Consider the following 13,110-nt stretch of genomic DNA (forward strand, 5'->3'; position numbering starts at 1 on the left):
GTGGTCAGGATGGACTAAGATTAAAATAAAGGGATTTTAAAAGTACAGTGGTATATAAGATTGGAATTCTCTCTCTATTCAAAAGACAAAGTTTGCTTGACTGGTTGGTCTGCTCTTGATAAGAAAATATAAACAGCTGTTTTCTCTTTGCCTGCCCAGAAAAGCCAGTTTCTATGTTTTGCCTTTATCAGGTCTTTGACGACCCCTAATCCTAAATAGGCATGTGCTTTAAATTCTAAGGCTTTAGGGGCGCCTGGGTAGCGCAGTCGTTAAGCGTCTGCCTTCGGCTCAGGGCGTGATCCCGGCGTACCGGGATCGAGTCCCACATCAGGCTCCTCCGCTATGAGCCTGCTTCTTCCTCTCCCACTCCCCCTGCTGTGTTCCCTCTCTCGCTGGCTGTCTCTCTGTCACATAAATAAATAAAATCTTAAAAAAAAAATAAATTCTAAGGCTTTAAAAAACTTCCCCAAGGCTTAAATGGTGAACAAAGTCTCCTTGACTTGTCAATTGCATCATAATGCAATTATTCTCCACAGAATAACAAGCAAGATTTGCCTATACAGGAGCTATTGTGGCAATTTGTCTGAAATTTACCTCAAGTAGTCTAGTTTAGGCAAACAACATTCAAAGACAATCAGAACTAAAATTTAGCATCCACGAAGGTGTGTTATTGAAACATAATTTCTCTCAATAATAACCCTCATTTCCAAAGATAGCCAAATAAAACTGACCTGTTTGAAAAACAAGTCCAGTTTTAACAAACAGCGTAATTACTTACATAAGCTCAGCAAGAATGATTGATCACATAGATCTTTAAGAATCTGCTTTGCTGGAACTTTTATAAGGAATCTCTAGGTTGAACTTTTAGTTGCCTCTCCAGGCCAGAAGCCAAGCCAAGTACTTGCCATCAGACCTGCCTGCAATACCTGTAGATGTGGGCAGGTTCCTGCTGGGTGGGGAGCCTGCTTCTTCCTCTCTCCCCTGCTTCCCCCTCTCTCCCCAGCTCATGCTCTATCTTGGTATCTTTCTCTCTCTCTCAAATAATAAAAATCTATTAAAAAAAAAGAAACTAAGGTTGACTTTATGAAACCTAAAGCCATAAAGCTCCTTGGAAATGTTGGCCTGACACCGTGCTTACAAATTTCCCAGCAGCCTTACCAGGTGAGTCAAGAATGTCACTTCCTGCCAGGTGCGAGGATGGCAGGATATATTGGGGACCTCAGTTTCATTTAGTCATATAAACTTAAGTCTTGTTCTGGGACATTTTGATTTAGGAGTCTCATGAAGCTACCTGCTTCTTGACCTAATGTAATGGAGTCTTGGAAACACTAACTCAGTCCGCTGGTGTGGTCTGAGTTGTCTAAGTAATGTTAGCTCAGCCCTGAAGTGTTAATAGTTTGAAGAGCCTATCTCAGTCCTTTCTCCAGGATGGTCCGCTCTGAGACTGTCCTTTTGTTGAGGACACAAACTCTGACTTTTATCTTATAATAGAGCCTTCAAGCAAGCATCACAATAAAACAAAAACTATCTGTAGAAGACAGAGACTTCAAATGACTGTGATTGGTTTATTATTGAGAACTTTCAAATGTGAAAGGTCTGATGAAGTTTCATATTAAAAATAGGCAACAGACTAGAAAATTTGGTTGTTCCTATGGCATGCAAAACAAAGGTAATAAAGCCATTGCAAAAAATTAGACACAATGTCTCTAAGGATAGTAACGAAGCCTATTTTTAAAGACATCAATGAAAGTTACATCTGAGGGGCACCTGGGTGGCTCAGTCAGTTAAGCATCAGTCTTGGGCTCAGGTCATGATCCTGGGATCCTGGGATCGAGCCCTGCCCAGGGCTCCCTGCTCAGTGGGGAGTCTGCTTCTCCCTCTGCCTCTGTCTCTCCCTCTGCCTCCGCCTCTCCTCCCTGCTCCTGTGCTCTCTCTCTCTCAAATTAATAAATAAAATCTTTAAAAAAAAAGTTACATCTGATATGTAAAAATAAAGGAACATAATTTTTATATGGAAAAAGTCTTTAATATAACATATAATAATAGTGAAATACAATATATATAATTACTGAGCACGAGTGCACAGGGGAGAGGTGCAGAGGGAGACTGAGAGAAAGTCTTAAGCAGACTCGCTGAGTGCAGAGCCTGAGGTGGGGCTTGATCTCAAAACCCTGAGATCAGGACCTGAGCCAAAACCAAGAGTTGGATGCTTAACCAACACTGTGTCACCCAGATGCCCCAGATTATAACAACTTTAAACCAAGACTAGCAAGTAAAGAGATTCAGTAAGTCTGAAGTAGGGCCCAGATATCTATATTTTTTACAAACTGCATAGATAAGACTGACATAATTCCCACTAAAAATGTACTGATCTAGAAGGTGATAAATTCAAATTAAAAGCAAGGCTGTGGCCAAGTTAACATTTTGTATAATATCTGAAATTATGACTGATAACACTAGATTGCTATTGTCTAATATGATCAGGAAAAGCACCACTAAGAATAAAATAAAAACAAATCATGGACAGGAAGGACATTGAGAAATCTCAACATATCATGGACAGGAAGGGCATTGAGAAATTTCCATAGACTTCCCATAAAAATACAGTTTCTGAAATATTTATACTATTTCATACAAATTTAACCTAAGGAAGGCTAAACATCTCTTCTGATTGGACAACTCTTCCCATGAAATTAACGACAGCAAACAGACTAAATACACCTCATTATTTCAAGCACTTCTCTTTTTGTAAGGTGAAAGAACAGATCTTTGTGATTTTTTTCCCCCAGAGGCCATCTGGGAAACGTCAAAGATACATTAGGATCCTGAAAGTTATCTATCTATCTATCTATCTATCTATCTATCTATCTATCTATCTAGATATTTATAGTAGGATCTGATTTGGGCAAGGCAAAAATCAAGAGGTTATTAGAGGAGATTTGGACACTTGGTTAAGAGAGGATCATGGGTGCCTGAGAAACAAAACTTGGTTATCTATTTAGTCAAAATGATTATAAACCATTAAAAAAAAAAAGATATAGAAAGCAACCTCTTTTTTTTTTTTTAAGATTTTATTTATTTACTTGAGAGCACAAGCAGGGGGAGGGATAGAGGGAGAGGGAGAAGCAGACTCCCCACCGAGCAGGGAGCCCGACATGGGGAGCCTGACATGGGGAGCCTGACATGGGGAGCCTGACATGGGGCTCGATCCCAGGACCCTGGGATCATGACCTGAGCTGAAGGCAGATGCTTAACTGACTGAACCACCCAGGCGCTCTGAAAGCAACCTCTTTCTTAAAAGAACCTCTTTCATAAACATGGCACCTTTGTAAAGGAGCATATTCATGAACATGATCAAAAGATATAGCCTCTCTATAGAATATACAAGAAGCAAAAGTATATATACTTAAAATTATGCTTACATAGCCAATGTTTCTGTATTTTCTCTTACTTAAAAATTATATTGCTATCTAATGATTATCCATTAAATAATTCAATTTAATATTAGTGCAAGGTTTTAAGTTACCTAGAGATCTTGAAAATTACCTTCAATTAATCTTCAAAGTTTAAATAAAAATTTGTCAGAATGATACAATTTCCTTAAACACATATTTACATTTTTCAAAGTTTTTAACATTATGTAGGAGTAACGCTTGCTTGTTTGATGAGCAAATCCATATAGATTTAGGAAAAACAAATTCCAGTAGAATAAAATATAGTTTTTAGTGTAATATGGATAAATCTGAGAAGATATACTTGTTTTTATTAAATCAAAATTATTAAACGAGTCTTGTTTGCCAAAGACATATCTTAATTACATAAACTTATATTCCTGAGACTTTTGTCTGTTTTTGTAAGAATAATTTTCTTAGGTACAGCATATTTAAGGTATTAGATGTTAGGGGTACCTGGCTGGCTCAGTCAGTGGAGTGTACGAGTCTTGATCTCCAGGTTGTGAGTTCGAGCCCTGTGTTGGGCGTAGAATTTACTTAAAAATAAAATCTTAAAAAAAAGTAAATAAAGATAAAAATAAAGTATTAGATGTTAAATTTCCTTATTTGGGGGGAATTATAGAAACCTTCTTATATAAGGGCTTATTTATCTCTACAAGTCATCAAAACAGAGTTCCTTAAATGGTTTTTGGAATAAATTTATCAATACCCTCTGGAAATAGGAAAATTTTACCTGCTACCATAAGAAGAGGTAAAGCCTTTTCTAAATTACAGACATTTAGATAGAGAGCATATAGTTTCAGATCAGTAAACACAGAAACACACAATCTCACTGGTTCAGATATCCAACAACCCTTCTCTCTCTTTTTTTTTTTTAAAGATTTTATTTATTTATTTGACAGAGACAGCCAGCGAGAGAGAGAACACAAGCAGGGGGAGTGGGAGAGGAAGAAGCAGGCTCATAGCGGAGGAGCCTGATGTGGGGCTCGATCCCATAACGCCGGGATCACACCCTGAGCCAGAGGCAGACGCTTAACGACTGCGCCACCCAGGCGCCCCAACAACCCTTCTCTTTATCAAAGGGTGGTGATCAGTTGTATTCCACTGGACACAGTCAACTTGCATCAGTATGAACCGGAATAATTTTCACCGTTACCAGTTTTCTACAACTTACAGTGTTTTCTTTTCTTTATGTATTTTTAAGTAATCTCTACCCCCAACGTGGGGCTCAAACTTCCAATCCCAAGATCAAGAGTCACATGCTCTACCAACTGAGCCAGCCAGGCACCCCCACAACTTGAAGTGTTTTAAAGATTTTTTTATTTGAGAGAGAGAGTGAGAGAGAGAGATCTCAAGCAGCTCCCTGCTAAGCGCAGAGCCCGCCATGGGGCTCCATCTCACAACCCTGCCATCATGACCTGAGCCGAAATCAGGAGTCAGTTGCTTAACCAACGGAGCCACCCAGGTGCCCCCACTTACAGTTAAAACAGCTCAAAGACAATAAATGATGGAAAACATCTAGATCATCTTTTTTGCCCATTTCAAAGTCTTTTCATAATTTTTCCTGACAAAGGCAAGAGAAAAATATAATACAGAGTTACACAAAACAAACAAAAACGTTAGCCATATGTATGACAGGATTCTAGTTTCATAAGCACATCTTTGCAGGTATCAAATAGCTTAAGACGTTTCTGAGGAATCTTCTTCGGAAGAGGATCCTTTACTAACTCCTTTACTAAGCTTTTATTATTAACAAAAGCGCATCCTTTGAAGACCTGCACTGGGCTATGCTTCATTAGCTTGGTTTGAATAACTCAATATATTTGAAAATAATTCTAAGAATTAAATTTGAGTAGATCCTGATTGTTTTTCATTAATTTACCTTCCTATCTTTGATTCCCCTGAATTAGATTTTTAAAATATTATTATTATTTGATATTTCCTTCATATATTTGTAAAAAGAGAATGATGAAACTGGATGATCACAGGAAATATTTTTATCCAAATTCTAAGTAACTTTGCAAAAATCCTATAGAGGTAGTCCTCCTGATGCTTGGATTAAAGGTTTTAAATATGCCTCTGGTGATTCTCTGGCTTTACTCTTGGCTTTTCAGTCAGATGCTATTGCTGCCTATCTGTCATAAAAAGAGAAGTAGGTTGTGAAAGATCTAAAAATCCCAAGTATTGGGGCGCCTGGGTGGCTCAGTCAGTTAAGCGTCTGACTCTTCATTTCAGCTCAGGTCTTGATCTTGGCGTCATGAGTTCAAGCCCTGTGTTGGGCTCCATGCTGGGTGTGGAGCCTACTTAAAAAGAAAAAAAATTCCTAAGTATTTATTGAGACTTTTTCTCTTTTTAGTCAAGAATAAAAAACAGAGCACTTTGGAGAGAAGAGAAAGCTATTTAGGAGCAGGAAACTTCCAATAATTCAAACCTAGATGTTTCTTTCTTTTATTATTTATTTATTTATTTATTTTTTAAAAGATTTTATTTATTTATTTATGTGACAGAGAGACAGCCAGCGAGAGAGGGAACACAGCAGGGGGAGTGGGAGAGGAAGAAGCAGGCTCCCAGCGGAGGAGCCCGATGTGGGACTCGATGTGGGACTCGATCCCGGAACGCCAGGATCACGCCCTGAGCCGAAGGCAGACGCTTTAACGACTGTGCTACCCAGGCGCTCCAAAACCTAGATGTTTCTATTCACAGAATCTTTGTACACTGTTCCCCACAGAAGGACATTTTCTATTGCATAGAAAAATCCTACTTTAAACCCATTAATTATACATTTTTAAAGCTTTTTATAAAATCTTTTTTCAAAATGAAAAGGGGAGGGATATATTTTAACAATAAAAACACTATTACTATTTATTTAGCAATCCTATAGTGTAAGTAGTTTCTTGGGATCTGCTGTTAAACGCATTTTTGGTAAAGACTAAACAAACAGAGGAAGAACTGAGGAACCTGACAAGAAGAGGAAAGATCTCCCAGGAAAAAAATAAAAAGAAAGAATACAGTTTAAACTTGCTCTAAGCTTTAGGGGATTTATTATCACAGGACAGATACACAGTTGTATTTGTCCTCGATTAGCTTAATTAATTATATTTTTTTCAGATTGATGATTACCCACAATTTTTGAGTCCACCAGAAAGAGAAACCAACCAACATATTCGTATCATCCATTCTTCAAATGTTTTGAAAAAAGAGTGTGAAAAGTCAAAAGGTGTCAAGAAATTCTCATTTCCATTTCATCATGCCACTTCTGACAACAAAAAAGGTATGTAATATATTTCTTAAAGTGACACAAGAAAAGATGCATTTGTTTATAAGACAGAAAAGAATGTTCTTTTTTCCTCCCCGGCTATACTGAGGTATGATTAACAAATAAAAATTGTATATAAGGTGTTTAATGTGATGTTTTGATCTATGTATACACTGTGAAATGATTACCACAATCGGGCTAATCATCTCACAGAGTTATCATTTTCTGGGAGTGAGAACACTTAAGATGTATTTTCTTTGCAAGTTTCAAGTACATGCTACATTATTGTTAACTATAGTCACCATGTTGTGCATTTTGGTCTCCAGAACTTATTTATCTTATAATGAACACGGGAAATATTGTGTTACCTTTTGACCAACACTTACCCCCCCCAACCAACCCTCAGCCCCTGGTAATTACCATTTTACTATCTGTCACTATGAGTTTGCCTTTTTTGGATTCAACATAAGTGAGATTACGCAGTGTTTGTCTTTTTGTTTCTGGTTTACTTCACATGATGTCCTCCGCATTCATCCACGTTGTCTCAAATGCAGGATTTTCTGTTTTTTAGATTTTATTTTACTTGTTTATGTTTTAAAGTAATCCCTACACTCAACGTGGGGCTTGAACTCACGACCCCAAGATCAAGAGTCAGATGCTTTACTGACTGAGCCAGCCAGGTACCTCTGGATTTTCCTTTTTTTAAATTTTTTTATTTTAAGATTTATTTATTTATTTGAAAGAGAGAGAACGCAAGCAAAGTGGGTGAGGGTAAAGGCAGAGGGAGAAAGAGAGAATCCTCAAGCAGACTCCTCATTGAGCACGGAGCCAGACTTGGAGCTCGATCCCAGGACCCTGAGATCATGACCTGAGCCTAAATCAAGAACTGGATGCTCACCCGAATGAGCCACCCAGGCGTCCCAGATTTTCCTTTTTTTAAAGGCTAAATAATATTAGATTGTGTGTATATGCATGTGTGCACACGCATACACCCCCTCCCCGCCACCCACACACATTTTATCCATTCATGTACTGCTGGACACTTAGGTTACTGTAAATAATGCTGCTATGAATAAGGGAGGGCAGGAATCTGAGATAGTGATTTTATTTCCTTCTGATTTAAACCCAGAAATGGGAATGCTGGATCATGTGGTCATCCTATTTTAGTGTTTTGAGGAACCTCCATACTGTCTCCCACAGCGGCTGCACCAAGCTGCATCCCCACCAACAGTGCATCGGGTGCCCTTTTCCCCACATCCTCACCAATACTTGCTATCTTTTGGCTTTTTGAGGACAGCCATCCTAACAGTGGTGCGGTCTCACTGTGGTTTTGATTTGCAATTCTATGATGATTAATGAGCTGATCCATCCATTCTCAGCAGCACAGTGTCTGGGCATAGTTTGACATACATGAGGTATGTGGAAAAAAAGGAAAGCAAGAAAACAATGGAAAGGAAGTAAGGGAGGGAAAAAGAAATGAAGAAAGACAGAGAAAGAAGTATGTTCACTAAATATTGGTTTTCAGATAAGAATGAGTTAGAATCTGGATTCCATTTGGTCAGTCCTTTCTTTTTTTTTTAAGATTTCATTTATTTATTTGTCAGAGGCAGAGGGAGCGACAGAAAGAGAGAGAGATTGAGCACAAGCAGGGGAAGCAGCAGGCAGAGGGAGAAGTAGACTCCCCGCTGAGCAGGGAGCCTGATGCAGGACTCGATCCCAGGACCCTGGGATCATGACCTGAGCTGAAGGCAGACGTTTAACTGATTGAGCCACCCAGGCACCCCTGGTCGGTTCTTGCTTAATTTTAATAACCGTATTAACAACCACATATTTTAATGAACAACCTGATCAAGAAGTACAGGGGATAACCAGAAAGACTGAACCTGGCTTTAGGAAAATGCCTGATAGTCCTCTCTGTGAATCTTGGGCTCCCACAAGCAAGGGAAGCCACAAGGTCCTGCCCTGATAATTATGGTTTATTATGGTTATTAACAGCATTCATTCTTCATTCAAAAATATTTGTTGGGAACCTGTTCATTCAAGAACTATGATTCATACCTAGATAAAAAGATGAAAAGCCATCTTTAATTTTTTTTTTAGGGAGCTCAGCATCTGATGCAAATGATTTTCTCATCGTGCACAAGGAGATCTAGAAAATCCACAGTGGGGTGGGGAGAAGGGGGAAGGATGAGGAGTCAGGGCTCCTGGTACTCACCCAGCTCAACCAGAGCTTCCTTGCTTTATGTTTTACATTTTGGACTTTACATGCTTCTGGTGAATAAGTCTTAAAAATCCAAGGACAAATAGATAAAAATAGAATATATAGTTCAGCATTACACTGTTTATTTCAAGGTCTGGTCTTATATATGTATATGAGATGTGTATGTATCTAAAGGAGCCCTTTAAGGTATTAATCTGTGTAATTGGAAGGTGGTAAAAAGCAGAGAAAAAGAGCATGGCCTTTGGACTACCTAAGCTCACATTTGAATTCTGGCTCCTACCTTTCCTAGCTGTGAGCCTCAGTTTCCTTTTTTCTATTGCTACTTTCACAGGGTTATTGTGTTACACATAATAATGTGGTCAAGGCTGGGCATGTAGCAGGAAAGCAGTTAGCTGTTAAGATCACATCCTTAGCATAGAAGAAGGGCAGAATGAAGTCCCAACAGGGCTTCTGGACAGGCCCTTCCACTTCTGGCCTTTAGCCAGTGAAGCCAGACCAGCCCACACCAGTCAATTCACTCTTCACTAGACTTCACTCCAAGTGAGACTCAGAGCTCTTGGAATACTGAATAACTACAAAGTGTGAGAAAACTATCCAGTGTTTGTACACTCTCATAGACAAGCACCTTTCCACCCTGACACTCTATGGCATGGCAACTGCTTGTAGAAGTTGTAATTAGACTTATTAAATCCCTGGTTGCTTACCAGGTCTCTTGTCACCCTAATTAGGGTACCTAACTGGCGTTGGTTGCCTTAAATGCATATTTATCCTTGTCCACAAGCATAATTATTCTTGGCTTTTTTGTTTTACCCCCCCCCCCCACATGCATAAGACGATAAAAACACACGTTAAAGAAACTAATTACAGGCAGAAGTTTTATGAAATTTAGATTCCTGGAAACTTTGCAAATGATGTTAAAAGCAGTGAAGACTTCTAAAAAAACTTGTGTTCACGCACATGGCTATTCATAGAATTATACTTCTCCCCCACTCCCCCTTCACTTTCGTCTCTGAAGGTTCCATCTGACACTTTTGTGCAGGGAGTTTTGAAAACCCAAAACTGCCACTGTCACAAGGAGTCATACATAGCACACATTAGAGAATAAAAAACATTCCCCCTTTCTAGAATGCCAACAGTCCTGTGCTCTGATTCCTGCTCTCCACCAAGCTACTTGTTTCCTGGGTTAGGTGTTACCATATACCCAGGACCATGTGGTTCACCTCCTAGACAGTCTGTAAAATGTGGTCGTGAAGCAAGAGAGAGGCTCAAACCTGTCTGACCGTCCACTTGACAGCAGTCATTACTAGAGTCTTTAATGTTAATACTGATGATCTCATGCCTAGAGAAGTAGCACACATTAACTGCTCAGCATTTAAATAAAGGTAATTATTAGAACTTACTCCAAACCTCTTGGGTGAAAGCCTAGGGAATATTTGTGTCATGTGGCAAAGAAACTCACACTCAAACCAACTGGATTACCTTAACAAAGGAAGCTCAAAAGGGCAAACCATTTGTAGTAAAAATACTTAGTTTCATCATCACATCTTCAACAGGCTTCCTAATTAAGCCCTACTTTTCTGGAGATACTTAGAAAAAGAGGCTTTTCTCTAGAGTATACATGTGTCCTTATATGGGTCAGAGGTAGAATTTTAAATTGTACTTTTTATGTTTAGATGAAAGGGGATGGTTATTAAACTCTAGCTGACAGGAGCAAAGCGACAAAGGTGAACTGCATTAGCCGCTAAAGCTCTAGAATGAATTGAATGATTAGCCGCTTAGTTTCAAGTATTCTTGAACAGCACTATCCAGTGGAACTTTCTGCAATGATGGAGCTGTTCTGTTTGTAGACTAATTATGTCTAATACAGTAGCCAACAGCCACCTGTGCCCACTGAGCACTTGAGATGTGACTAGTGCTACTGACTGAATTTTAATTTATTGTGAATTTTAATAGACACAGGTGTCTAGTCGCTATAGAATCAATTGGTCACTGCAGCCCTAGACGCATAGAAAAGACTTCACTGGCTGTAGTGGTATCTTTTGAAACAACGGCATACCATGAAGTAGATTAATTCTCAAACCAGAATGAAACATCATAATTTGATGGTACAGAAACTGAATCAGGTTTTATATAAATATAAGCTTTTATTTTATACCTAAAACCTATATATTTTCTAAAATCATTGAGGTGGGAGAAAACTAAAACTAGGGACTGATGAGTCTCTCAGGTTTGGTGGATAATTTTTACATAGGCTTGGCAGTCTTCCCCAAAGGAATAGGTTTTTTTTTGTGGTTTTTTTTTTTTTTTTTTTTTTTTTTAGATTTTATTTATTTATTTGTCAGGAGAGAGAGAGCGAGTGAGCACAAGCAGGGGGAGCGGCAGGCAGAGGGAGAAGCAGGCTGCCTGCCAAGCAAGGAGCCCGATGTGCGACTCGATCCCAGGACTGGGATCATGACCTGAGCTGAAGGCAGATGCTTAACTGACTGAGTCACCCAGGCGTCCCCATAGGAATAGGGTTTTGACAAATATAATCAGACCTCTTGCAGTTAAGAAAGCACTGCATTTTTTTGGTAGTGTCCTTTCTAAAAATGTTCCTCAGCTGACCAGCACTACTGAACATGTCATCAGGCATCCACTGTGCTAAATGGTGAAAGGACTTCATATCTAAGCTACTGAAGAAGACTGTTAACTGCTCTGTGCACACTAGAGAACATATTAGCAGGAAACTGTCACCTGTTATCTGTATTCAGGCTCTCTTGTCATTATGGCCCTATACCTGCCAGACTCTGGCCATTGGCCTCTAGGAGACCAGCCCTTCCATCCAATGTAGAAACAGAGATCAAGCTGTACTTCATTTCTCAGGAGAGAGCACAGATGAACCCAATACTCTCCACACCGTTGTTACAAATGGCACTTAAAGCTAACATAGAGAGGGGCAGGGACATGGACACTGAAGTTGTCTTTTGTCACACAAAAAAGAGAAAGTTCAAGCTTGGTTAGCTAGTGAGCTTGGATGAAATCAGGTTTAAGAGACAGCTTAGGTTGATTGTTTAGGTCATACCAGCTTCCTGATAGAAAAGACTCAGTGATTTCTTCCCCCTTCCATCATGCCCACAGCGCTGTGCTCCGTTCCTTTCCCGCTCTCCTCCAAAATGCTGTTCCCTGCCTGAGGTGTTGCTGTATACCCAGGACCCTGTGGGTCACCTCCCAGACAGTCTGTAATGTGTGGTCCTGAGGCAAGAGGCTCAAACCTGCTGACCCCGGTGTCACAAGTGCTAATATGTTCTACTTAATTCCAGCAACGATCAAAGGCATTATTTGTATCACATTTAGTACCCACATCTGTGAAATGCCTACTTCTAGAAGTATCTATGATGACTGGGGTCTTAAACTTATGTAATTAGTAGAGGTCCGGCTAAGATTGCCTTTTGGCCTTAGCAAAGCGTCAACAGCCAGGAAGTTTGAGTCCCTAGAGGAAGGTCACCCTACCTTGTTTCAAGGACTTGTCAATGGGCTGTAAGTAGTATGGAAATTTAACGTTTTCTTTTGCCTTTGTTTCCCACATCATAACGACTGCAGCACTCCCACGATACGGGCAGAAGAAATCACCAACATAAAGTGTCTACGGACAGTCCCATGACAGAAGTGAGACAGAAGGAAAACAGAAGTGGGAAGGGCCTGTGGTCTCGAATGATTGTGCTGAAATGTCCTCCCTTTACTTATTTGATAAAAGCATTTGACCACGCGCACCCACTGTTAGGGCCTCTCCTAAGACTTTGGAAGAACTCATGCAAGTGAGGGGCACTAGAGTGGAATCATTAATTTCATTGGAAAGAGCAGTCTTTTTATTTATTTATTTTTTTTGGTGTAAAGATGGGGCACCATACTGTAGAAGTGGCCAGTTCCTCAAAGAAGGGAAGGCACTGGGAAGGCAAAGGATGGATGACTGCTACAGGTCGGTCCTTCTAGTAGTCACCTCCTGCAGCTTTCCCACTTTTTTTTTTTTTTAAGGATTTTATTTTTAAGTACTCTCTACATCCAACATTGGGCTCAAACTTACACTCCTGAGATCAAAAGTCGTATGCTCTACCCACTGAGCCAGCCAAGAGCCCCTCAGTTTCCCACTTGATCAGGCTTTTGGCCTCAACTCCCGAGGTGATCTCCAAATTGGACAAACTATG

General features: G+C 39.7%; 1 protein-coding gene across 2 annotated transcripts in view; it reads left to right on the forward strand.

Annotated features, from left to right (window-relative positions):
• The window catches only part of C17H12orf56 (chromosome 17 C12orf56 homolog), an 87,856-nt gene that overhangs the window by 21,825 nt on the left and 52,921 nt on the right, over positions 1-13,110 (forward strand). For both annotated transcript variants that reach the window (XM_087869001.1, XM_045789671.2), the window contains exon 2: positions 6,561-6,723. In XM_087869001.1, coding sequence (XP_087725127.1) covers positions 6,561-6,723 — 163 coding nt within the window. The remainder of the gene's footprint in view (positions 1-6,560; positions 6,724-13,110) is intronic.

This window comes from Ursus americanus, chromosome 17, assembly GCF_024610735.1.
Source record: "Ursus americanus isolate L20-20 chromosome 17, mUrsAme1.1.p, whole genome shotgun sequence".
Taxonomy (NCBI): Eukaryota; Metazoa; Chordata; class Mammalia; order Carnivora; family Ursidae; genus Ursus; species Ursus americanus.